Genomic DNA, 27787 nt, shown 5'->3' with positions numbered 1-27787 from the left:
TGTTTGGATGAAAATTCAAAATCAATTAGAAATGCACAAACCAGCATTTTAATGTTATTAAATAAAATTACAATAAATGTGCTTGATACATAAGAAAAAAAGTTTAGCAAAACATATTTGGTATCTAAAGCTAACTAATTTACAAAGGAAGTATTAACTGTAGTTAGTGAATTGAACAGATTGTTCCCAGTCAGTATGTCATTCAAGATTTTAGAACTAATAGATCTTATCCTCTCACACCTACTTTTAGTCATAGATTGGAAGAGGAAAATAAGCTTTCTTGATTTTTCAACTCCCAATCAATTTCTTAATTTTGAGCTAGTCAGTGAACTGAATTAGCTGAATCAAATGAAATGAAGAAAATATTCTATCTGCTTCTGCAGAAGAGATTAATGCTGTCAAAAGCTGGTGTAGTTCTTCAGAAAACTTTGGTTCCAGGTGGTTAGCCAGTGACTTCTACCAGTTCAGTGGTTTGACTTTCTTTAAAATGTGGCAGCAAACATGTACTGCTTGCTGCTTATTTTATATTTAATGTAAATGATTTTCATACATTTAGCCCTTAATATGAAAATTCAAATTTAATTTTAATAGATATTTGTTTAAATGAACTTGTATTTAATTGAAATTTTAAAATTGATTTTTTTTAAATTGGATTTTATCCATCCTGGGGCAATGTTTATGTACACAAGGAGTATATGATTTGACAGGAAATTAGAGTGGTAAATCGGGATAGAAATGAGAGACTGATAGGTATATGAAATATGGTTGTGCATGGAAACACTGTGGAACAAGCCTACAACATTGTGCATATCAGAAGCAAATGTTAATAAGTAAGAATTTTAGGGATGATCCTTTCCTAAGGATAAAATCATCTTGGTTTCCTTTCAAAATTAATGCACAGTGGTGTGATTTTTGCCTTCAAAACTCAGCAGTTGAACACCACATCAACTGTGCATTTTTGTTTACTATTTTAAAATTGACACCTACACTTTAATTCTTTTGTGTACTAATGAACATCTGTTTAGAAACAACATTTGCTTATGTAAATAATAAATCTCTCTCATGAGGTAACTTAAGTGTTAGATTTCAAAGCAAGCATATTACTCTAATAAAATAAGAAAATGCTGCAAATGCACTGTACTGTAATTCATGCCACTAAAAAGTGATGTGGTTGTATTTTCTTTGCTGTGCCACATTTCTTGGCACAGGTGGGGAAGCACCATTACATAGGAGGGGAGGAGTAATAGTAACATCCATATTTTATGTCTCAAAGTTTTACACAGTCACTGGACACATGACTGATATTATGCAGGAGAGCCTTTTGAGATGATTGAATGTAAAGAAGTTTACAGAATTGCTCTGCTTTTAGATGACCTGGAGAACGGCTCATTGAAGTCCACACAACCTGGTTGGGGTATATGGAGGAAGTAAGTTGCTTAGAAATTATAGATCTGTTTGTCTTACTGTCATTGTAAGAGGGAAAACTGGGGCAAATACCAGAGAGGCGGGGATGTTCGGGAAGAGATCAGGGAGGGAGGTAAGACAGCAGTCACATGGTCATTGGCACATAATGCACATAAAATAATTGCTCTTAGTGAGACATTTTCCAGGAGTCTGATTTGTACAGCTACAGATGTGGGGAAATTGCCAAATATTTGTATAAATGAATTTTGCTTTAGGGAATTTCATCACTGCCCAGTCTCAAGAAAAATTCATTCAAACTACAAATGAACCAAATCTATTACAGTCAATAAAGAAGGCTATTTTCCAAGCATATATTTGTAATTTTAAACTTTATTTTGTCTGCTTTAATATTCAGAACATCACTAGAAACATAGAAACTTGTAGGTTCAAATGACTTTATATTGGTAGTTTTGAATAAAATATATTAGATAATGAAATGGTAATAAATACATTTGGATGATAACTATATCTAGATCTAGATCTAGATATCTTAAAAAGAAAAGGAGTACTTGTGGCACCTTAGAGACTAACAAATTTATTAGAGCATAAGCTTTCGTGAGCTACAGCTCACTTCATCGGCTGTAGCTCACGAAAGCTTATGCTCTAATAAATTTGTTAGTCTCTAAGGTGCCACAAGTACTCCTTTTCTTTTTGCGAATACAGACTAACACGGCTGCTACTCTGAAACCTATAGATATCTTAATATCTCACATACATATATAAAAATCATGCTTTGTGAATAGTTGACTTGTCCATATCATGTTTGCATGGTGCTGAAATTCATTGTAGATCTTACAGGTCTTCAGTATTCTCAAGGTGGGTGAGGTAATATCTCTTATTGGACCAGCTTTTCTTAGAGTGAGAGATAAGTTTTTGAGATTACACAGAGCTCTTCTTCAGGTCTGGGAAAGGTACTCAGAGTGTCACAGCTAAATACAAGATGGAACAAATTGTTTAGCATAAATAAACAACACACATTTAAAGGGACCATTCAAGGTGATGTGGCCTATTAAAACCTCTCTAGTCATAGGGCGGAGGGTTAAATGGGTTATATGGAACTAATATGGAGTATCATCAGACAGTTACATCCCATAATCTATGGGGATCACATCCTGAAAGAAATCTTTCCTGAACACACTCTTCTGGCCTTCAAACAACCCTGCAACCTTCTCCAAGCTCATCATCAGAAGCAAGCTCCCCAAAGACCAGGACACACCAACTCAAAGCAGCACCAGATCTTGACAGAACATATGCAAAACCTATAGACCTCTCTCCACTGTTATGATGATCAACACTCTCCACAACACACCTTTCAAGATCCATGGATCCTACACATGCTTATCACAATATGTGGTGTATCTCATCCAGTGTACTAAGACAATCACTATGCTGTAGAATAACTCACACAGAAAAATAAGACAAAAAAACATAGCAACTGTAAGTGAACACTTTTCACAAAGCTATCACTGTATATCTGACCTCTCAGTCCTCATCATCAAACGAAATCTGCACAACTCCTTCAAAAGATGAGCCTGTGAGTTTAAATTCATAACTTTGCTAGATACCAAAAATCATGGACTAAGTATGAGACACTGACTTCATGGCTTATTACAACAATCTATAACCCACTTAACCCTCCGCCCCGACTCCCACAGCTTTTTTTCTTTCCCACCTAAGACTGGAGAGGTGTTAAGAGGCATTTCACCTTGAATGGTCCCTTGAAATGTATGTTTACTACTTATGCTAAATAATCTGTTCCACCTTGTATATAGTTGGGTTATACGTCCCAGACCTGAAGAAGAGCTCTGTATAAGCTTGAAAGCTTGTCTCTCTCACCAACAGAAATTGGTCCAGTCAAAGATATTACCTCACCCATCTTGTCTCTCTAATATCCTGGGACCAACACAGCTACAATACTGCATTCAGTATCTGAAATCTGTTGTTTATGTACATTTTCAGAGAACTTATGTATATTGGTATCACATTTCAAAGGAAAACACAAAATATAACAAAGCTGTATTTTCTCTTTATTTCCCCTATTTTTTTTTGTTGGTTGTTCTATAAAGAAAAAGAACATCTGTATCAGTAATAGCTAAACAAATATTTTTGACCAGGTCACAGATCTGAACATTCTAGTATTATAAACTGCAATGGCAATGCAAGGGTATAAAATACACTAGAGTCAGTGGTCCATGAATAATATTGCTTCTATACTGGCCTTGCTTTAATACATGCAAGTACATGAAATAAATCATGGCTTATTATATTGTTGGAGAGGAATCCACTGGGAATCAAAGGAAATGGTCCTTAAGCCTAACAGAAACAGGTTTTATTTCTACTCTCACTGTAGAACTGCTAATCTCTGTCTGCCACTGAAGTCAGGGATGGTATTTGGTCCAATAACATTAATATAGTCATGCCCTTTGAGCCTGATTGAGATCTCATTTACAAGTGTAAATCATGAATAACTTCATCAAAGTAAAAGTAATATTGTAATAAGGCTCTTTGTCTTTAAGGTGACTTTTTAGTTTGTTACTATACAGTTATCATATAAATGTAGCATGCCAAAAAAAGTTCTCAGACACAAGTCAAACACAATAGTGCCTTTGACACATATTCACAATGACTACTAGCATCAATTGGAGGTCAATTGCCATACAGTTGAGCTCTGTCTATGGCCCATTTTTTTTAATTTGTTGCTGGCTGCAACAATATTTCTTAAACAGTCATTCTTTTATTTTCCATTTTGTTAATGGAGTCCAAAATTAGGAAGATGAGGATCTTTAACCACTTTAACCATTAGCTTACAAACAGAGTAAACATCTATGTAATTCCCACTAAATATACCACCGATAAATGCATCACATCACTGTTCTTCAAATAGTGTTTGTTTTTTCAATAGCCTGTCTGAGAGAAAATCACTCAGCAATATAAAACAATTCCAGAATCCTTCATACATTTAAGAATTGTTTGACGGTCATTTGACTAGAGAAATCCCGAATTTCATTTTAATGTGAATATCAAAAGGTGAAGGAAGAGTTTAAGCCTGTTTGTTATACTCACTCCAATTTTCTCATTTCTTTTCCTTATTCAGTCTTATGTGATTATTTTAAGGATTAAAAGGAAAAACTGGCTCAGTAGCTCTTGCAGCTGGGAATTAGTGGCAGAGTTACAATTCTCTAGATCTACTGTAGTTAGGTCAGAGGGTGAAATCCTGGCCCCACTAAAGTCAGTGAGAGTTTTGCTGTTGACTTCAGTGGGCCAGGATTTTGCCCAGAGAGAATTACAACAGTTAAATTCTCTTTTTTGAGAGCAGTAGTGCTGGCAGCTGGCCTGCTACAATTCTTTTCTACCCATGCTATCCAGTAACTAACTGGTTGCATTTCTGTTTGGAAGTTGGAAGGTAAACAAGAAATCACTTTAAGAACAACAAGGTAATTATTTCTAAAGTGAATACTGCATTTAAACTGCTCTTATAAGACATTTATAATGTAACATGCATGCTAATTTTCCTCGTATCTGACTGCATTTTACAATAATATGCTTTTGACATGCACGTTTGTGAAAAATACCTTTTGTTTTAAAGCAGAAAGGTGCAAACTGTAGAATATACAATTTTATAGCCGTTAAAAATTAATGTGCTTTTTTCATCTTTGATGGTCTTCATTTTGCTGTTAGTTGTAGAACATAGAGCAAACCATTCATGTTGTGTATTTAAAAAAAAAAACTTTGGAGAGATTTCAAAATAACTCACATTAAATATACTTTTTCTCCATCTTGGACTGCAAAAAAGCAGTTTCCCTTAAAAAAAAGTCGTAACTTGTTTCTCTATTGTGAACCTAGTATTGCATTGTAACTCACTTTTTGACTGAACTGTTAATGTGCCAAATCCTGTAGTCTTTACCTAGGCAAGTCTTATATTAATGCCACTAGAGATGGGGCCAATAAAAGTTCTCTCTAAGTAGACAGCCAGATATGGTTCCCTGAATAGTCTCAGTTGTTCAGACCACAATAATAAATATAACCCCCATTTGCCAATTTAAAGACAATAAATCTAATAGTTTAGTGTATGTTTATCATAAGATGCAGGCAAAATTCTAATTCAGATGCAGTAATTATACAGAAGTTTGATTTGGCAAATCTGGCAATATGAGCAAAATCATTCTCTCTCTCACACACACACCTGCCTGCAATTCTATAGACAATCTGTTCATTAACCAATCATATTGTGCTCTTATCAGAAATGTTTGAACTGAATAATTTCCACAGAAGCCTTTGTAGAGGGAGTCCAAAGTATGTCCTCCTCCCGCATCTGCACACCATATGATATAAACTGACATGCTCCAAAGGCAAATATTTGCTTCGGAAATATCTTGGGGCCAGAAGTTCAGGCCATCCCTGAAAATGATGGTTTAGCTGGGTCCAGAGAGCTTGGGATGATCTCGCGCTGACCCAAGGAGATTTTCCCCCCTCCCCATAGTTCAGTTCAAACACTGCTCATCAGCATAATACTAAGGAGGGACATAATATGGTAAGAGGAGAGAATCAATATCACATTTCGCTGCATAACCCCTTTATTTCCCCCAAATGTACAATAGTTTATAAATTGGTAGCTCCAGGGTTATCTTCTTCCCCACATACTCCAACCCTGAACAGTCAGCACCAAGACTTGTACAGAAAAATATTTGTGTTATCTCCAGCATTCTTGAAGGCTATGATAAATTAATCCAACATGCATTTATACATTCTAGATTTCTTCATCGGAATTTTTCTCTTCTAAATCTGCATTATGTAGATATATCACCTTCCATTACAGTTATATGCAAACAGCATAGTAAACATAAGTAACTGACTTCCAGTCCTTCCATAGTGCAGTATATTGTTAATAAGGAATTATTTTTCTTCTATTTGCTTTAAAATTAGAAATCCTTTCCTACTTTTTTCATTCTTGATTTTATTTTCTAACTATGATTTGAGTTGCTGGGAGGTTTTTTTCATAGCAAATAAACTCCTCTTTTAAAAAAAATCGAGTGTATTTCTTTTATAACAGCTACTAATAAATAGGATTTTACATGGTTCCTCGTTGTCTATAAGTTTCACGTTGGGTTTTGTCAGAAAGAATGAGACTACATGGTTGCTTCATAACAGTGCAATTTTCACATGACCACACATTTGCCTTTCAGCTTCTCTTTCCTTTTCTGCTGTTTGCTTTTTTTACCATCAATTTGTAAACTCACAGTCCTGCGTTTCTCTAGGTTTAGCAGCTCTTGGAACAGCTCTTTCACATTGTGGTTCAACTTGGCAGAAGTCTCCATAAAGGCACACTTCCACTTCTTGGCCATGGCTTCTCCGTCACTGTTCTCCACCTCTCGGTTTTGGTTTTCATCACTTTTATTCCCCACCAACATAATTGGAATGCTTTCCACATCCCCTTTAATCTGACAGATTTGTTCATAGATGGGTTTGAGTTCCTCCAAGGACTGTCGGCTGGTGATTGAAAAAACCAATATGAAAGCATGTCCTTTGGAAATAGACAGACGTTGCATGGCTGGAAACTGATGGCTCCCAGTAGTGTCGGTAATCTGCAAAGTGCATATGCTCTTATCACAGCTGATCACCTGCCTGTAGGTGTCTTCAATGGTAGGAATGTAGCTCTCTTTGAAAGTGCCTTTGACGAACCTCAAGACCAAGGAACTTTTGCCAACTCCTCCAGCTCCAAACACCACCACCCTGTAATCATTGCTTTGCTCAGGCATGCTTTTCACTGTATCTGATGCTCAACTGGGGGGAAACCTAGGAAGGAAAATGTAACAAAATATTAATTCAGCTTTCCATGGGGAAAATGCTTTATAACTTCTATGGTAAAAAAAGACTTGAGAAAATGACTGAAGTAATAGCACATTAATAATACATAATGACTCAAAAGGACTGATCAAGGGCTATACAGCAATTCATCTCAGCACTGTTTCTGGATTCCAACCCAGTGCAGGTTGATAATGAATGAAAATTGCTGCTATTTTGTGCTTATCTGGTGACCTTTATAAATTGAATGTGTAACTTTAAGCCCAGTTACTAGTGGGCAAATGTACATAGCCCAAAAAATACCCATCCATTTGACATCCTTGTTGACAGTCTGTCTACCAAGAGACTGAATTGGCTATGGAGATGGAGTTACACTCTCACCCATAGAAGATGTACTACAGGTCATTGTTGAGGCATATTGATGGGGAGACTAGTGTGTGTGAACTTATCCTTCTGCCCATGCTATACCTCTTCTGTGGATAGAGAATTTGTCTCCAGTGTTGTACCATTCATACCTTTCAGAAGCAAAACTTGAAACTAATGGATAAGTGCTAATATTTCATTGGTAGCACTGTGTTTCATAGTCTGTCTTTGGGGGTTTTCACCACTTTAGTTTTACCTCAAAAATATTGTTTTATTTCCTAAATGAGCACGCTAATTTATAATTCAAGTGGGAAACTATAGCTTTTGATTCTGATTTTATTTATTGCACATTATAATTTTTGCATGTTAATATTTGTTTATATTTACCAGAAAAGAGATACCTGCATCTTCATAGGACTTTGAAAAGAATCATACTGTCAAATCTATCAAAGGAATGATAATGCACGATATACTTGGTAGTGATTTCTCTGTCTACCTTGAAGTTCAGTAGGTTCAGCAAGATTACCTGTCACCAAAAATCTCTCCCTAAGCAATTAACTATAAATCTGGTCATAATAATAATGTATTCCATGTGTAAAAAGGTATCCAAAGTTCTGTTATCTATGGTAGTTCCAGAATTAGAGAAACTTTGGCTATAATCATGGGTTTATCGAAGGGCTAAATCCTGCTGACTTTGGGACTGACACAGTACCCATTTATAAAAAATGGAAAAATTCCCATTCACTTCAATGGGTGTTTGTCAGGCTCTGAATGATACAAAACTTCTCTGAATTTCAGTGAGACTTATGCAGGCATAAGGGCTGGCAAATTGGACCTTAAAAGGGGAAGCAGAGAATAAAGGAAGGATAGTTCATAGTTTAATTGAGTTTAAGGCCAGAAAGGGACCCTTAGATCATGTAGTCTGACATCCTGTGTATCACAGGCCATTAAATTTCACCCAGTTACCTCTGTGTGGAGCCCAATAACTTGTTTGACTAAAACATATCATCCAGAAACGCATGTCTCTAAGACATCAAGAGATGGAGAATTTACTCCTAATGAAAATTAAAAATTATCTCATGCATTCAGTTTGTCTGAAAAGATAGACAACAATTTTGTTTTCTGAGTGTTTTGTCATATTCAGCTCCTGCTTTGATAAGCTACTATGGCAAGTTGCCTTGTTTTTAGTTAATCCATATATTGATAACTACCATGTTTTAAAGTTTTTCTGCACGATGGCAACTCCATGCTCTTCAGGAGGCTATTGGACAATGGATGTTAAGGTTTTTTAAAAAGATCTTTTATTTATTATTAATATACCTTTGCAAAGTGTAGGTTTTGTATGTATTTCAACTGTTTTGGATCTACCTTCTCTGTAGTAAAGGAGGGGAATCTCCTGGTGTCTGACATTAAATGTAACAAAATCCTTCGTGTGGTGATGTGAAGAGGGACTTCAAAGCTATGGTACGATTGCGCTTTGGTCAGATCATTTAAGTGGTGCAAAAAGTCATTAAGCCAATTGACCTGTGATCTCTTTGGGTTTTCTTAATGCCTGCTATGCAATATAGAATTTAGAATGAAGTATATTCCAGGAACCTCTTAACGGTATTGCTGTGCATTCTCTTTGCCCGCAGCCATTCTACCGTATGCTGTCAGATCTCACAAGCTAGTAAGCAGAATCAGCAAGAGGATTGAAAACCTCTAAGGAACACCTAGATGAAGCAGGAAAGGGAGCCAGTGATTTGTTAGGTGTCCTTTGAGTCAGTAAAGAATCACAACATGGTGAGAGGGACAATTTTTGGAGATGTCATCATTCAGATGAGATGTAAAACAAAGACCCTGGTGATTAAAGATCCCCTGGTACTTTTCATAAGTACAGTTGTCAACCCTTATATTCTCACCAATTCCAGCTTGAGTAATTACATTCTTTTGAGATATATTCATGCATGATTGGGACAACCACCTCAGCAGTGCTGAAGTTTGGGTGAAAAGACCATGTGGTTAGGCACCCTGGGAATGGGAGGATTAGTATCTTTAAAAAAAATGCATTTGGCTTTAGAGTTTTGTCATTGGTCAATATTTGTTAATTTTTATTAGAACAAGTGATAAGAGATCTCCCAAGCACATTTGTTTATGCAGGCACTCCTATGTATTTTTCAATGGGCTAGGAATCTCGCCCAGTGTTAGTGTTCAGCTAAATTAAAGCCAGATAATAATGTAGAATTCTCTATAAGAAAATGTATGATCAACTAATACCAAATCTTCTTTGTGTGTCCCAGAATTTAATAGCCTTTGATATGCTTGTTGTGTATAATGGAGAGGGGATAATGGTCAGATGGATGGTGCCCACAAAGTATTGGGTTATAGAAATAAAGGGAGTCTGTTCAAGTGATTTAGGTCCCAGTTCAGCAAAGCATTTAAGCAGTTGCAAAAGTGCTTTGCTGCACAGAGATGGAGGTGAGTATATGCTTACAAGTACTTTGTGAAATCAGACCTATAACGTAGTCTGATTGAACATTGTTTCTGAATACTGGGTATAAGGCATGCATGTAGTGAAATAGCTCTTGACAGTGAAAAAAATACAATTAAAAAGGAAATCAGTGATTTTTGTCTAGGTCATTGGGTGCAGCAATTAGAAATTATGTGATTATTTCTGAATATGCTGGGTCATGTTGACCAAATGACATTCTATTATTGGACACTGGAAAGATGATTATTTATTTGGGTTTAGAATTGCTTTGAAGTAGTCACTGGAAAAGGTACTGTGTGGGGGATGAGGAAGGGAGTTACTAATTGGATCAGTGATTCGGTGGAGGCTTGTGGACTTCAAGAGTTTTGTTCAGGGACCACGAGCAAAAGCGGGATTAGGGTTCATGATGAAAGGTAGTCACAATCAAATTAAATGGGAGAGGCAATACTGACTAATTGGCTTGCATGTGAATCCAGTCAGGAGGTAGTAGAATAATGTGGTTTCACAGTGGACAGCATTAGTTTCTATACAGGGAAATCAAAATAAGGCTCTGGGCTCTCACACTCCATCTTCTATCTGGGATGCCCTCTTCAATAATTTTTGCTCGTTTTTTGAGAATAAGGACATCTTCTACTCCATGTATTTTGTAAGATGCACAAACTCAAACTACTCAGAAGGGTTACCTATTTTCCGAATTGCACACAATGCAAATTGACCGGAAGGGGATACAAGCTCACTTGTGAACTTCACTGATTTATGCAGGATTGGTCCCCCTGTATTAAGTTAGAGCAGCCAAAGGGTTGATAAAAGCACTATGGGGTCAAAACCACAGGTAGGAATGTGTGTATTTTGCAGGAGATTGGATTCGATGAGCATAATCGCTTTAAATAAAATCTATGAATTGGAGTGACCACACACACTTTTGTTCAGCTACAACCCATCTTCGTTGCTCTGATACCAGCAATGAAGGGGAGAGCATAAAGCCTGCCCAAGCCACCAGAGCATCTCTCTTGAACTGGGATGATCTTATCAGGCTGGACACACTGGCTTTATAGCAGATTTCATCCACAATGCAAAAGACAGTGGTTATACTGCAATGGAGAATCTGTCCCAAAATGTGCAAATAAAACAGTGACTTTAATATTGAAAGTATTTTTTTTAAGAACAAGAGCCCTAAACTTCTGTCTCAAAGACAAATGAGCATTTAAAGGAGGCAGAACCCAGCAGCTATATCATTCATTGATTACAGAAGCTATGCTCTGATTTTGCAAAGTAACTGGCATATTTTCAATGAGCAGTCATTAATTTCTATGTTTTTTTCAAAGATAAAATATCCATAGAACAATCAGTTCCAATGCATGACATTTCTCCTGAGGTTAGTTTACTTGTGTAGAAAAAAAGTTTGCACCTGTATGGTTAAAAGAGGTTCAAATAATATTCCAAATGAGTGTCCTTTAAAACTGTTTGAACACCTATGAAATATTGTACAGAAGACATTTTCGAGGAAGACATTTCCCTCAATAAAGTGAAAAAAGTATTCTATATTGATATCATATTAATAATAAAATTTTGACTAGTTATTAACCCAGGACAATGTTATTTGTATTACCATAGCACCTACGAGCTGTAGTCATGGACCAGGACCTCACTGTGCTAGGAGCTGTAAAACTGCAGAATGAAAAGAAAGTCCCTTCCCCAAAGAGTTTACAATCTAAGTGTAAGACAAGAGACAACAGATGGAGAGAGATGGAAATACAAGAAACAAAGATGATGATTGTCAGCATGGTAGGCTGTGGTCTCAGCATACCAGCAGCCTATTTGTTGTCAATTTTTTTACAGGCATTAACGCAGAGGAGAGTTTTGAGGGAGGATAATGAGGTAGCTTTATGGATGTTTATGGGGAGCGCCTCTTAAGCATGAGGGGTAGCGTGAAAGAAAGTATGAAGGTGATTGTTTGAAAGTGAGCAATAGAGGCTGGCCTTGTGGGCTGACCAGAAGTGGGAGTCAACATCTTGATGGTGAATCAGAGATGATAGGTAGGGTGGGGTGAGGCCATGCAGGGTCTTGAAAGTGAAGACAAACAGCTTTTGGTTAATGTGATAGAGAAAGGAGAGCTAATGGAGGGATTCAAAGAGAGGTGTGACATGGTGAAAGCAACAGGGTAGGGAAAAGATTTTTGCTCCAACATTCTGGATGAATGTGAGTGGGGCAAGATTATGTTTGTCAAGGCCAGAGAGAAACATGTATCAGTAACTGAGACATGATTATAGCCTGGACAAGAGTTTAAGATGTGTGGATGGATACAAAAGGCCATATCTTACAGATCTTATGCTGAAAGAACTGGCAAGATTTAGACATAGTCTGGATGTAAGGATCAAGAGAAAGGTCCAAGTCAAAGATGATACCCATATTATGAGCATGAGACTTAAAGATAAGGACATATTTAAGTGCTTTGTTAGATTGTGACTAGAGTGCACCATGCATCGGAAGATTGAGCACTAGAGAAATGCATATGTAAATATGAATGGATTTCATAAAATGACAAAACCAAAAGGCAAACTATTATCTAGTATAATGAGTACTAGTCCAATATCTGTTTAACAAACCCCATGTTAATTTTTAGTTTCTGATGCTGGTAAATTAAAAAAAAATCTTTCATAGTTTTGGCTCTGATTTAGCAAGGTAGTTAAAATCAGGCTTAACTTTAAGCACATGAGAAGTCAGATTGATTTAATGGAACTACTCCTATTCTTAAAGTTACACACATATTTAAGTACCATACTGAATTAGCACTTTAGTCCATTAAATACTTAGGGCCAAATCCTGCTTGCCTTTCTCTCAGGAGTAGTTCCAATTAAACTGAAGTTGAGGTAAGTAAGCAGGATTTGGCCCTTACAAAATAAAATACAATGTTGTTAAATTTATTTATTCTATGCCAGCCTGTCAAATTCTAGAATCCTTATTCAGTAGAAGTTTTGTCAGAGTAAGGACTGCAGGATCAGATTTTAGGCCTTGATTCTGCAAACACTTATGAATATGTATAACTTTATACATCTAGACAAATTGATTAGAGTGGGATAAACAACAAATATTGTGAAACTCATGATAAAAAGCACAAGAATTGGCAACTATGTATATAAAGATATATACATACTTCAGACTACTTTCTTTTTGCTAGAGGGAATAACAGAAACACTACAAATGTTTTGTTTATTCTAATCGCCCAGTCCTTTAGTCCTGAAAAGCTTAATTTTATTGTTATGACAAAAAGCTATTGGTCCAGATCTTCAATGGAAACAGAAAGGTTAGAAATTGAGCCAAATCCTGTAGTTCTTCCTTATGAAAAACCATAACAAATTTTATTTTCTATTGCGTTCTATTGCGTTCGTGATGACTATCATGAACACTGGGCCACATTCTGATACCTTTACTCATGTTGAACAGAACCTTACTCCAGAATAGTCCCATTAAAGTCAATTATATTAACTGTGGCATAAAGCATTACTCAGCCTGAGTAAGGATATTGGAACTTGGCCTATTGTCTTAATAATCTCAATTTCACAAGATAAAACCCCTGAACAAAATACCAAACAATCAATGCAGTGTTTTAAACTATATTTTGAAGCTGTTTGTAAAACAAGGATTTAAGATAAGATCTGAGTATAATTTGTATACTGTTGTATGGCAATAATGGGTTTCTGAAGGGGTTTCTAATTGTTCATACAAATCTATTTGCTGCCAAACTGCAGGAGTGAACAGGCAAAGTTGAATTTGTTTTATAAGTTTATATTTTAATTTACTTTAAAGTAAACAATTTCAACATTTATTTTCAAAACCCACATCTCTTCCTTTTGGAATCTCCTGAATTTCAGAAGACTGAAGACTGTTTACTAAAAAGAAAAGAATAATAAAAACTTGTTTGTTAGTTTAGACTTTGAGTAGTTTCTCTGTGTTTGAGGTAAATATACCTATGTTTCATTATATTCCCTCTCATTTCAGCCAATGTTACCAAGAAAGAACACACATGAATTAAGAACAAAACAGTATCATTAAGACTAAATGATAAGTAAATATAAATAAGTAAATTAAATACAATGAAACATACTTGTATATAAAAAAATCTTTTCCCAGTTATTCTCTATTGACGTTTACAATGTTTGGTTGAAGGAATTTGGCAGATTTTAAGGAGACCATCTTTCTCCATTAGGGCTTATTTTTAATACTCAATATTTCAGTTATCAGCTATAGCTGATATTTGACTGTTGAAATTACCGACTTTTTCAAATAAGATACTACCTAGTTAGACTTGTTTGGAGAAGAAAAACATACAATTACATTATTTTATTTTATTTTAATCTCAACTGTGCATGACATTGATTTTAAGTCAGAGTTACTGGACATTAAATTGAAGCACCTTGAACAACCCAGAAATGGATTTGCCTTTTGTATGCTGTTGCCTTGCTGCACTGCACATCCATCTTAAAGCAGGAATACAAAAGGATGCAAGCACTTCAGTGCCACCAATCCAGTCTCAACCAGAAACTATCCCATTAGCTGCAATAACTATTAGGTAGGCTGCATTTCACTGCTACAGGGTTTGGCAGCACTCCCACCCTTTAGGAAATCTGGGAGATTGATCTCTGTTACATCAGTTTTCCTCTGGCGTTAAATTCATTTGCTCCAGAGAAGCTGCTGCTGACTTTCATTGTGTGAGAGGAAAATTAGAGTCTTCATGTCACTAGTATAAGTCTCTTCTTCCTCATTTTAAGGAGCTGACAAACTTTGCTCTTCTCTTTTTCTTTACATCCTATTCAAGTGCTGTACAAGATCCGGTAAAGGGCTTATTGTTTGGATTTTTTTTTTAAAATAATCTCAAAACACAAAATAGGTTGAGGTTCAATTTAGATTTAAAGACATGTTCTCACCTGGAAGTTCTTATTTGCTATCTTTCCAGCAATTAGAGTAAAGATAATTTAATTGGTCCCTAGTTCCATGTGAAACTTCGATATAATCCCAGAAAACAGATGATCCAATATGATTTTTTTTCCTGCTATACTGAAACTGAAGATAACTAAATAGACTGATTTTTTTTAAAAAAGGTGACATTTTGCTGTGGACAAGGTGCCTTTTACTAGAATGTGTGTTTAAAAAAGGGGGGGGGGGATCCATATTTCTAACATCATGTAACAGCCTTCACAAATGCACAATGATTGTTTTTCCTTGTGGATCTAGTCTGTAACATTGGTGCTTGCTTGATTAAAGCACCATGAAGGGTATTAAAAGAAAAAAATCTGGAGAATTGAATAGCATGTCAATATACAGTAAAGGCAGTAAACTATTGGACCAAAGCTTTTGACATGAGTGCAGTTCCAACTGAGGTGTGGAAATGCTCGGATGCTCATATGCAAATTGGGGGTGAAATGCACAAATGTGTACATTGATTTTAGAAGTTTCGCCACTACTGCAAAAACATTCATGGAGATGCATAGCAAAATACAAACAAATACAGTATAATAAAATGATGCCCTTTTGAATTATACACACACACACACACACACACACACACACACACACTGAAGAGTCTTATTAAAAAAGGGAAAGACTGTTGGGGAGAAAATAAATAGAGACCCTCAAATAATCATTGTAAAAATCACATTTGAACAAGAAAATAGTGAGGTGCTTTTTAAAAGGGTGCTGGGAGGAAAATGAGAGAGATTTCAGTGGGGGGGGGAATGCATTTCACATCATACCAGAACAAAATTGTGGTCATCTGCTAGCTTTGGACACAATGGTAGAACCTTCAAATGGTCAGATGTGTCAAAGTACAAATATTTCTCAGCAGAAAGGTCTTGAATGTATAGCCACAGCCAACACCAACAAAAGCTTTAAAAACAAGCAGTACCAATTCATATTTGAATCCACCACTTTAAAGAATAGCAATGAAGAGAATACAGGTTAGATGTAATATAATCATGATGACTCAAACTGGTGAGCAGTCATGTTACTGAACAAGTGCCAAATGTTGGTGCATCTTAGCTGAGAGGTCTTTGAAGAGGTTATTACAGTGAGCCTCAGGGTCACAAAGGCATGCATTTCTGCTATAAGACCATCTTGGAATAAACAAAAGTGTGGCACACCTGGAGGAAAATCACTTCAGTTCTTGGCTTTCAATGCAGAGGGCATGGTCAAAAGTGATACCAAAGTTCCTAATCTTTGTGGCCACATGCCTACACAAATAGGGACACAAAGAAGAGACCTCCTGCTATTGAAAACATCTACTGAACAGTAAGACTTCTGTCTTCCCGGGGTTGAGAACGAAATAGCTGGACATATCATTCAAATGTTTTTCCAGACTTTAGGATTCTATAGGGCAATAGATTTACAGCTGAATAGCTGAAATTCTCCTATAGTTAGAAATGACCACATACAATTGGAGATAGGACGGAATCTTGTGGTATCACTCATTTTACAAACCTTAGCAATGACACACCTAACAGTCCCCAAGGACTGACTAATAAAATGCATAGTAAATGTAACTGGAACCCTGGGTGGTAATTCCTTACACCCCAGAAAAAGCTGTCTGTCAGTGAAGAAACACCAAAATGGCAGGTTGACCCAAATCTAAAAACTGTAGGATCTGTAAATACTTTTGATTCAGTTGAATCTGTAAACCCTGGCAAAAGTAGCCATAAAGATCAACCATAAAAGTTCCATTTATATTGAGAGGTGTGTGTGTGTGTGTATGTATATATATTGTGCATGCATATATAGTTTGTATATATACACATATAGGCAAGTAAATATTTAGTGCATATAATTACTTTTAAGGATATTACTTAAATCTTGTTGCTCTATCCTGAACTTCACACCATTGTGACTGTGTACTTCAGCATATATAACAGCCCACCTTTTACAGAGAAAAGAGCAATAAGAGTAAGGTGAGATGTTGAGTAAAAATAAAAATAGTCAGCCTGCAAGAGGAATACTCAAGAGTTGTCTAAAATTTAGTTCTATTGCTTTAGGAAAAGAGAAAATCTTTATTTGATTCATACTCAACATTTCCCCCTCCCATTTTCCATCATATATGGTTAAATATCTTCATTTAAACTAGAACATCAATTTTAACCAATGGATTGCATTGGTGTAAATGAGGGCAGAATTTAGCCCATCATATTTGAATGAAAATATTTTTCAAATTTTGTTACAAAGCTATTACTGATATCCCAGTAAACTAAGAAACATTTTTCCACATATAGCCAGTACTCTTGTCACCAGCTCCAGTCTTTCTTTCCAACCATTACTTATAACATAACATTTCATCTGCATGAGATATGCAGTTAGGACCAAATCTTGCAATCTTCACTCATGCAAAATTCCCATTGATTTCAGTGGGACTTATGCCTGAGGAAGGACTACTGGGTTTGGCTAAGAAAAAAAATTCACCTACTCTTAATACACAGCTAATGGTTCTTATACAATGTTGAGTAGAAAAAATGGTTTAATAAGATTACCTGAGAAGCAACACAACTCTGCTAAATGCTCTTCAGTTCTTGCCTGTCATAGTACCAGCAGTATAGCCTTTCTGTTGTGGGTTTCCTCCGAGAGAAAGCTAAGCTATCTGTTTTTAAATAAAGGAGCTGTAACTCAGCCGGCTGCTTCTCTCTTGTTGGTTGCTGCTGTCTGATCCTCGTTCTGTTGCCTGTGCTCTTGCTGTTCTGGTCCTACTCTAGTGTGTGTGTGTGTGTGTGTGTGTGTCTCTCTCTGGATGCCCGGGCCGTCGTTAATGCTTTTGTTGGCTTGGTTGCAATCTCCCTCCAGACACACATACACACTTCGCTCTCAGAGATGTACTGACTTCAGCTTCAGCTGCTGCTGGTACTTAAATGGCGACTGCAAAGCTCATCTAAGCTTTTAAGTGCCACCTACTGAGTAACTGTGGAACATATATATGTTTTTAAGGGCTGGAATTTTCTGGTCACTTTATCAACTGCAATGTTATTTGTACAATTAGTCTTACATTTAATTATTTTAGGTCCTCTAAACATTTAGTATTCTGTAATTTTAAGACTGCTGTATGTAATCATCTCTGTACACACATCTCCCTTTCTCTAAGTACCTAATATGGAGCAAGCACTTTCCTTTTAGCTTTATAAAGCTCACCAAGATATGCTTGGACTTGTCCTCAGCTGGTGTAAATTAGTGTAGCACCACTCAGGTCACCTGAGCTAGGTTAATCTACATCAGGTGAGGAACTGGCCCTTATGGCAAAAATTTATTGGAAAAATGCAATAAAATAATTTATTGTAAATGAAATAAAAATCACTTTTTGGTCTAATGATCTAACTCAGCCTTGCAAACTTCCACTCACCTGAAGCAGGTGAGGGGTTTTGCTTGTTTGCCTTTGGTATTTTGGGGGGACTAGTAAAATAGTTTCATTTTTCTTTATGAATAGTCACCATATTAAAATGAATGAATAGATTTTATGCCTGCACTGGTAAATATTCATGATTAGTTGTGAAAATCTGATCTAAAGGCTATCATTCCCTTTATCTTCTATACTAATGCCCATTTTAACATTCAGAAGAGTTTTTTGTTCAGGGTCAAATCTCAGGACCCATTGCAAAAGCTACCAAAAAAACAGACTGTTTGTGCAGTTGGGGGCGGGGGAGGAGTAATCACTCCATAACCCAGTGACAGGGCTTGGATCAACAGTATCTTCTACCCTCAACCCTTCATTCAGAGCTTGTGATATGTAGGTGTGTGAAGTCTTGAAAGAACTGGCCTTGAGCTCATCCCTCCAATGAATGATACTTCTGAATGTGCCGCTATGGAGCTCTGGTTCTGCAAGGTGCAGGTGGTGCTAAGTACCCTAGAGCAGCCTTTCTATGCTATGTCTGCCCCTCACAATGGGTCTGCAGGTGTTCAGTTTTCAGGTCTCGCATGCCTGCTGAAGGGGGCAAGTGGTAAACTCACCGTGGCTGCACTGGCTGGTCTGATGTTTGGAATTCAATGACACACTTATTTCATGAGGTTTTGTTTTGCTTATTTTCAGCATGACTCCATTATTAATCTTAATGGGCACCAGCTGAACACATATATGAAAGGTTTTTCCAGTAGATGTATGTGTCACAGTAGAAATTTAACCAGATTATGACTATTTTAATGTGCCTAGAGGAAGCAATCTGCACCTAGGGTTGGTACAGATAACTTCCTACCTCCTTCCTCCACCTACTTCCCAGCAAGAGATTGTGACTCTGAGACCCAGTGGTATTAGAGAATTGTGACCAGCTCAGCAATAAGCACCCTTCCATAGCTAAGTGTCATATTCTAGGAGCTTTACAATACAGCAAGTCAACTTGGACTCGCAGTTCCACTGGTGCAATCCCCCCATAGTGTGAGAGTGGAATTTGGCCCCGTATGCTTGAATCAGACAGAGAAGAGTACAGTACTTCTCCAGATTCAGCTTGGCTATTTCTGTATTGGCATGCAGGCACAGCCTGTAATAGATAATTTTCCAGTTTACATATCTGAATTCAGAGTAGCAGCCGTGTTAGTCTGTATTCGCAAAAAGAAAAGGAGTACTTGTGGCACCTTAGAGACTAACAAATTTATTAGAGCATAAGCTTTCGTAAGCTACAGCTCACTTCATCGGATACATTTGGTGGAAAAAACAGAGGGGAGATTGATATACACACACAGAGAACATGAAACAATGGGTTTATCATACACACTGTAAGGAGAGTGATCACTTAAGATAAGCCATCTCCAGCAGCGGGGGGGGGGGGGAGAGGGGAGGGGTAGGAGGAAAACCTTTTCATGGTGAGAAGCAAGGTAGGCTATTTCCAGCAGTTAACAAGAATATCTGAGGAACAGTGGGTGCAAAAAGAAAAGGAGTACTTGTGGCACCTTAGAGACTAACAAATTTATTAGAGCATAAGCTTTCGTGAGCTACAGCTCACTTCATCGGATGCATTTGGTGGAAAATTGTTTCATGTTCTCTGTGTGTGTATATCAATCTCCCCTCTGTTTTTTCCACCAAATGCATCCGATGAAGTGAGCTGTAGCTCACGAAAGCTTATGCTCTAATAAATTTGTTAGTCTCTAAGGTGCCACAAGTACTCCTTTTCTTTTTGCATATCTGAATTGTGATCCTACTGTCACTGAAATCAATGAGAATTTGGCCATTCACTTCAAAGGGAGAAAGAGCAGGAGCAAGCCCTTCATGAGCCATGTCTTTCTGTGAGTTTTTTGCACATTCCAACTTCATTCATGTCTTGGAGATTTAACTGTTGAACTACATTTCAGTGGAATTTTTTTCTAATCAGAGTCATCTGCTTTTAAGAAAATGTCCTTTTGAGATTCCCATTCTTTTCAATTTATTTCATGTCCAAAATATTCCTTTGGTCAATGTGTGTGATTCTCCCCTACCCAAAACATTATTTTTTCCTTTGGAGATGATTGATAAATCCCTATACTGACATGTATGAGTTCTTGTCCTGGAATCCATACTCCGGCTATATCCCTATTGAAATTATTAGATTTGCCTGTATATACGTGGGCCATTAATCTTTGTATTGAAAGGGATACCATGTGTGACAAGGTGTCCATCCCACATAAACCTTGAGTGTATTAATGTTGACCAGAAGGGGTCAATTAATTTTATATGATGCACTTGGAGGGAAGCCAGGGATTGATAAGCACTAATTGCACGTGAAACCCAGCTGTGGGAGGAGTTGGGATAGGGAATATAAAAGCCAGGAAGTGACAGCAGAAAGAGCTACTGGTACTACAATATGTAGCTTACGGCAGGAAAGATAATATAAGGGGAATAAATGAAAATGTAGTGCTTATAGGCAAAAATAAATTTACAGCATTTATGAAAGAATTGATTAATTGCACTTTATAGACAGGAAAGAAGATTGAAAAAATAAAAATTATAATGAAAGGAGCAGAAAAGTATTTGCATATAGGCAATCTCTCAATAGATCGCATTCATCACAATTTTAAATGAAAGTAATAGTGTCATTTAAACATCTAAGCTCTAACAATTTTTTGCTCGAATGCACATAGTTTAATAAGACATGGTCAGGAATTAAAGAAAACTGTTTTTGAAATAGGTTTCAGAGTAGCAGCCGTGTTAGTCTGTATTCGCAAAAAGAAAAGGAGTACTGGTGGCACCTTAGAGACTAACAAATTTATTAGAGCATAAGCTTTCGTGAGCTACAGCTCACTTCATCGGATGCATTTGGTGGAAAAAACAGAGGGGAGATTGATATACACACAGAGAGAACATGAAACAATGGGTTTATCATACACACTGTAAGGAGACTGATCACTTAAGATAAGTCATCACCAGCAGCGGGGGAGGGGGCGGAGGGAGGAAAACCTTTCATGGTGACAAGCAAGGTAGGCTATTTCCAGCAGTTAACAAGAATATCTGAGGAACAGTTGGGGGTGGGGTGGGGGGAGAAATACCATGGGGAAATAGTTTTACTTTGTGTAATGACTCATCCATTCCCAGTCTCTATTCAAGCCTAAGTTAATTGTATCCAGATAAATAATAATTATATTATTTGTGGAGACCTTAATGACCATAATGAATTGTAAGAAAGTCGAAAAACTGATTATAATGGCAAACAGTTCATTGACATGCATAAGCTGGTAATGCTCAATAGTGGAGCACCTACTAGCTTTAATTAGGTGGATGGATGGAACCTTTTCATGTTTAGATGTGAGAATTGCAACAAGCAATATAGCAAGCAAACACATCTGGGAAATCTATAAAGAAAATGGAATGGGAAGTGATCACTTCTCTATGCCATTTACATATCATGACCAAGATAATGTTGAAAACACTGAAGGAATTCATACTTTGGGCCTTAGAAAAGCCAACTGCGGACTCATAAGTGTGCTGAGTATCTAAGTACCAATTGTATAAGTGATAATTTAGAAGAATTTCATGATAATATAATAAAGGGAGTTGTAGCAGTAATCAACCTAACGATAAGCAAGATGTCAAATTGCCACAAACTCAAAAATCCAGTTTCCTCACGGAATGAATATTGTAAAGCAGCAAGTAAAGAAAGAAATAAGGCATACAAACAATCAAAAAATACAATGAATATCAAGGACTTAATGAGCTATAAAAGATGTAAAGCAGTGGCACAAAGAACTATTAAAAAGGCAAAGAAGGAGAGTTGGAGGAAGTACTGTGGGAAAATGAACAAAGCTTTCAACACTTCAGATATATATAAACAAGTGAAAAGAATGAAATGGTATATAGCGTAAAAACCAATTTATACCTGGTCTTATAGTAAATGATAAAGTTTAAAACTCTTAACTTAGAAAAAGCAGACATTTTAGCAAAAGTTCCAGAAAGATAGTAGTGACACAAATCAAAGTAAAGAGTTTTGTGAACAAAAAAAGTATGTTTGCTGAAGAAAACTGTGAGCTCTTACAAGGTTGGGTAGAATATAAGATGATGTACTCAATGAAAATTTTGGCATGCAAGAACTCAGAAAAGCTATAGATAAAAGTAAAAATACAACCCCAGGTAAAGAGAGCATAGGTAATGCAATGCTTAAGCACCTAGCAGCATTTTAATAAAATTATATAATAATGTATAGGGAAACGCATACTACTCACAGAATGTGCAAGACAGGATGCATATAGACCTATTACCCTCACACAATATGTGGGCAAGTTTATGGAAAGAGTGATAAATGAGAGATAATTAGCACAGTAGGAAAAATGAAATTATAAACTGTACAAGATGGTTTCAGGAAAGGAAAATGCACAGTTGATCATATTGTAAGAGGAGAAACAGAAATACAAAAAGCCATAAGGAACAGAGAATTTATGAGAGCTATCTTTTTGGATGTTGAAAAAGCATACATGTCATGGTATGGAGGGAAGGCTTACTGTACAAAGTAATGTTCTGGTGTGTAAGAGACTTCTGAAGTGATAGAACCATAGAAGATAGGGTGGGGACACGTTTGTCGAATATTTATAAACTTGCCAGTGGCACTCCACGGGCAGAGTATTATCAGCCCAGTCCTGTTTAACATGATTAATTGTGTCCCAGAGAACAGATGGGCAGAAACAGGGTATTACCCTATTTGCAGATGTTTGGTATACAGGCCAATGAGCCACTCGGGAGGAATTCAGAATAGGAAAATGCTCAGGGATTGAAATTCTCACTGGCTAAAACAAAGGGAATTATCTTCACAAAAAGGAAGATTGGGAAAGAAAACAACCTATATCTTTATACAGAAAAAAGGCAGGTAGTTCAAAATTTTACATTCTTAGGAATTGTTTGATAACAAACTACTATGGAAGGGTCATACAGATAATATCAAGACTAAGTGTAAAGATAGGATGAATCTGCTTAAAAGTATTGCAGGAAGAATTGGAGTGCACATAAGAACATGTTGCTGATGCTGTGTAGGACATTAATAAAACCAGCTATAAATTATGGATACCAAGCCTTTAATTCAGCTTCTGAATCAACACTTAAAAATCAGAGTGAATCCAAGCCCAAGCTCTGCAAATCACATATGGAATGAATATTATGACACCATTTTGTGTGCTGCAGGTAGAAATGGAGAAAATGGAGAAATGGCTATAAACTGAAGGATGAAAATGTTAGATTTAACCTTTTGAGCTATGATTAAGAGAAACAGTGAAGATAAGAACACTAATGAATACACAAGGACTGTTGGGAATTAAATAAACAAGAAGTAACTGGCACCACGAACTCCCACATGCTAACACAGTCAACAGGTGGGTAAAATATTTGGGTGAAAACGAAGGACTGGAAGAAATTAAAATCTTTAGTAATGGGAAATCAAACTACAGCTAGACAGTTGTCTCTCTTGTTGTGGATTTCAATTTATGCGATTAAACAAAGGGAAGACCAGGACTGTGTCAAATATGATTTAGATTTATGAGCTTACACATGGCAAATGGGGTCAACATTGTCAAAACTACAGTGACGGCTCTAGAGGTGATGACATAAGTATCCCTGAATTTGGAATTAAGAGATCTATGAGGCTATCTAATTTTGTGGTAATTATGATGGCTGAATTGATGGGCATACCATTGGCACTGACCTGGATAAGGTACTTGCAACTGTGACTGCTATCCTATTTGACTCTTTATTAGGTATAGTGATAATCAGAAAGGAACCCTCAGAAAGCCAGAATGACTTGATCAATGAAATTCTGTTCTTAACTGCGGAGATAGTACAATTAGGTGTACATATTATAACAGTGTAGATTCCAGCACATGTCAGGATACTGGGCCATGAAATGGCAGATGCAAACAGTGCCTTAAAAATTGAGGGTGCTGATATAGAGACCCTTCTTCTGAGTAAGTAGGACTTAAGAAGAAATGCCAAGAACTTTGGACCAAGGTTCTATGAATTATGTCCTAAACTGGAGGATAATGTTATACTTAATAGATGTGAGAAAGGAAGTGAAGTAACTATATTTAGAGTGCTAATAAGTCACTGTGACCTGAATGGTTATTTAAATTTAGTAAATAAGCACAAAGATAGGTTGTGTGACACATGAAAAGTCCAAGAAACAGTTGAGCAGCTCCTGTGGCAATGCAGGCGGCAAGACTCTTTATGAAAAATGGAAATGCCTTACAGTGAAAGAGTATAGCCTGAAAGTATTGATGAGAGTACTGGAAAAGTGGGGTAGCCTTTAAAAAGCATTGTGGTGCTTTTTTAAGGATCCAGGACTGCATGAGAGGATGTAGATTTTTACATATGCAAAAACTGCAGTAGGTGGTGGTCATAGCATCACATGCTGTAGCTGATGTGCCGTCATATGATAGGAAAGGAAAAAGAAGAGGCTGCAGGAGGACATCTGCAGCTATGCTGTAGCGGGAAACGGAGTTGGCTAGATCAAGGAGGAGATTCAGGAGGAGAGTAAGCCCTGGGGCCCTGCCTTGGAGTAGGGAGTCTTACAGGAGAGCTAGAGCAGTGAAGTAGCCAGGGGAATAGAAGAAGCTCTGGGCGTAAACTCAGTGATAGGCAAAAAGAGAGAGAGAGGTAGGGTAGGAAGGAGCTCAGGCAACAGCAACAGGATCGGAGACTGAGCATACCTAGCTTGCTAGTCATAGGATCCCAGGGCTGAACCTGAAATAGCAGGAGGGCCTGGGTTGCTCTACCAGCAACAGCAAAAGTGGCACAGGACCTGGAGACATGCAATGGAAGACCATATGAGGAAGCATCCAATGGGACTTTATTATCTTGGAAGGGTGGGACTCTATATTGACTTGGCCAGAGGGTCAAGTCATGAAGAGGGAGTGTCCAATTCATGGACAGAGAGAAGGGCCACAACACGAGCAACCAATGGCTGGGGGACACCGTAGGAGGTGAAATCTAATTTGCAGACCCAGGCACAAGAAGGTGCACCTGCAGTGAGTGCACACCTGCATACTATATGATAACATTTATCTATTGGTTCCTTGTAGGGGAGTAAGGAGTCACAATGGGCTAAATTCTGCTCTCAATAATACTCATGCAGTCCCACTCAGTTTGGGAGAGGTGGGGTGATTGCTGAGGTGTGTAGGAGGGCAGAACTTGCTCAGCGTTTGTAAAGAGCATTCCAAATCTCAGGCACACATCATCACATAATAATTAAAAATACTTCATTAGTATAAATGACATTTCCTACAGCAAATGTCACAGACCTAAATCCTGGTCAGCAGCACACAAGCCGGTAGTCAGGATAAAGGGTAGGAATTCTTCCTCTAGCTTGTGGAATAGGTTGGACTGGTCTGACAGGCTCCACATGCCCTTTGTGTGGACAGGGAAGACCAGGTCTGCACAGCTACAGAGAGAGCCTGTGTGGTCACAGTGGCTGGATTTGCTCCTTAATGCCTATCCTAAAGCCTTTTTTTTTTTCAATTTACCAAGACTACAGGGATGGCGAAGGGAACAGCTGCCTTTTTCACTCTAGTGCACAGTGTTGGTTTTTTTTTAATTCATGCTTCATATAACACTGACCTAGTTCTGTTATTCATTTTAAAGAATGCCCCAAAAGGAACCAAGCAATACTGCTGTGAAATTTTAAAATATGTACATGTACATCTCATTTATTTCCAATTGACAGGGAGGCTTTAGGAGGCAGAGGCATAAAGCCCTGGGAGAATCTTACTGTTAAAAGCCTCATATGCAGAGGAAAGTCTTACGCAATCTGTGCGATCAGTGTGCTGCTGAAAGCATAAACATTGTACTCCTGATTTAGAGAGTGAACTCAGGGAACAAGTGACCTGCTTAGGAAAATGTGGGCTGTCTAAAGTCTGTGCACACATTTAGAGGGTCAAACATGCAAGGTTCTGATAAAAGAGAGAGCTTCTTGGTCAACACTGAATCCATGTTACGTGTACACTATGTAAAAATGAGCATATCTCCAGCTATCTCTTGGGATCACCGTAGATAGAGTTTGGAAACACCCATTAAATCGTTTGTCCGCCTAGTAAGGCAAGACAAAATTCCCACATAGAAGAGGCATCAGATATCAAATGTTACATTCGGTTTTGTCTTGGGTGAGTGCATGAGGGAGAGGAATAGGGTACAGAAAGCTATACCACTCTCATCAGCTCTATGCTGCTAGCCCAACTCCACAGGAGCTGACAGAGTTGCCATTGGCGCTCGGAGCACTAGTAAATACACCGAGCAATGCTCCATTGGGATCTGATTTAAAGCCCACTGAAGTCAATAGAAATGCTCTATTGACTTCAAGGGACTTTGGATCAGTCCCATGAGTTCCTAGGCAGGCTTCATTTTCTCCCCAATTCATTCCTGCTGATATCCAGTACCAGACTTCGGGGAGTGTGTATATTGTTCATTATTACTATTGCTGTTTTACTTTATTATGTATCTGTATAGCTCACAGAGTTTTAGACCCTTCACAGACAAGAAGGAAGACTGTAGCCCTGATTCTCTGGTCTGGCTAATCTGCCTTTGGCCCAGGCCCTAAGATGTTGGGATTTTATGGCTCCTTTGTGGCTTGCCAGTTTTGGGGCTGGCCCATGTGCAAGAAATCAGTATCTGCCATTTGTAAGCATTTTTTTCTGTCCTTTTGTATTTGCACTTGCTTTGAGTTATGGAAAACAAAAGCCACTTAGATCTTAGTACTCTAAATCTCGAAAGTAAAATCATTATTAAGCAGATTATTAGCCATGCTGCTGATACAGTGATGTGAAGCTGCTGCAACCCTACTAAATCCAGTCTCTGGTAGCATAGGGCTGCCATAGCTTCTCTTACAGCCCTACCCCCTTGACCATTGGTGTAAGGAGCATGCCTGAAGAAAAGAAAGCATCTCCAAGCCAACTCTGCACTCCAGTGGTCAATACGTGTTGGAAAGATCTTTGGGAGCTTTGGGTAGCCATATACTGTAGAACAGTCCTGAGGCTGCCTTACTTTATATCATGGACCAGAATTGGGGAGGGGATGTGTAAAGATGGCTTAATGCTACCTCCTCTACTCCTGCTCTGGTCTGAGTGAAGCTTGAACCAAAGCCGAGGAGCTGGCCCAAGGCGGGTAATAGGATAAGGATGCTAAGAAATAACTACAGAGATTGACTTTCCAGAAACATTTACTAGGGTTTTCTTCAGATATATTTCAACCTTCTCCATCAGATGTGCAGGAGGCTTGAAGGAAGAGTGCTTATC

The 27787-nt window shown here is 37.6% G+C and overlaps 1 protein-coding gene across 1 annotated transcript; it reads right to left on the bottom strand.

Moving 5' to 3' along the window:
* Positions 1-5291: 5291 nt before the first annotated feature.
* On the bottom strand, positions 5292-17974 carry DIRAS2 (DIRAS family GTPase 2). The gene is made up of 2 exons (XM_038401201.2): positions 17611-17974; positions 5292-7257 (listed from the first exon to the last, which is right to left on the bottom strand). Exon 2 carries the CDS (start codon positions 7218-7220, stop codon positions 6621-6623), a length of 600 nt encoding a protein of 199 aa, XP_038257129.1. The 5' UTR covers positions 7221-7257; positions 17611-17974; the 3' UTR covers positions 5292-6620.
* Positions 17975-27787: the final 9813 nt, after the last annotated feature.

This window comes from Dermochelys coriacea, chromosome 5, assembly GCF_009764565.3.
Source record: "Dermochelys coriacea isolate rDerCor1 chromosome 5, rDerCor1.pri.v4, whole genome shotgun sequence".
In the NCBI taxonomy this organism is placed as follows: domain Eukaryota; kingdom Metazoa; phylum Chordata; order Testudines; family Dermochelyidae; genus Dermochelys; species Dermochelys coriacea.
This window is presented reverse-complemented; position numbering and strand designations above follow the sequence as displayed.

What these genes read in the sequence shown, in the direction of transcription:
- DIRAS2 (XM_038401201.2), bottom strand. Translation starts at nt 7,220, where the DNA reads ATGCCTGAGCAAAGCAATGATTACAGGGTGGTGGTGTTTGGAGCTGGA.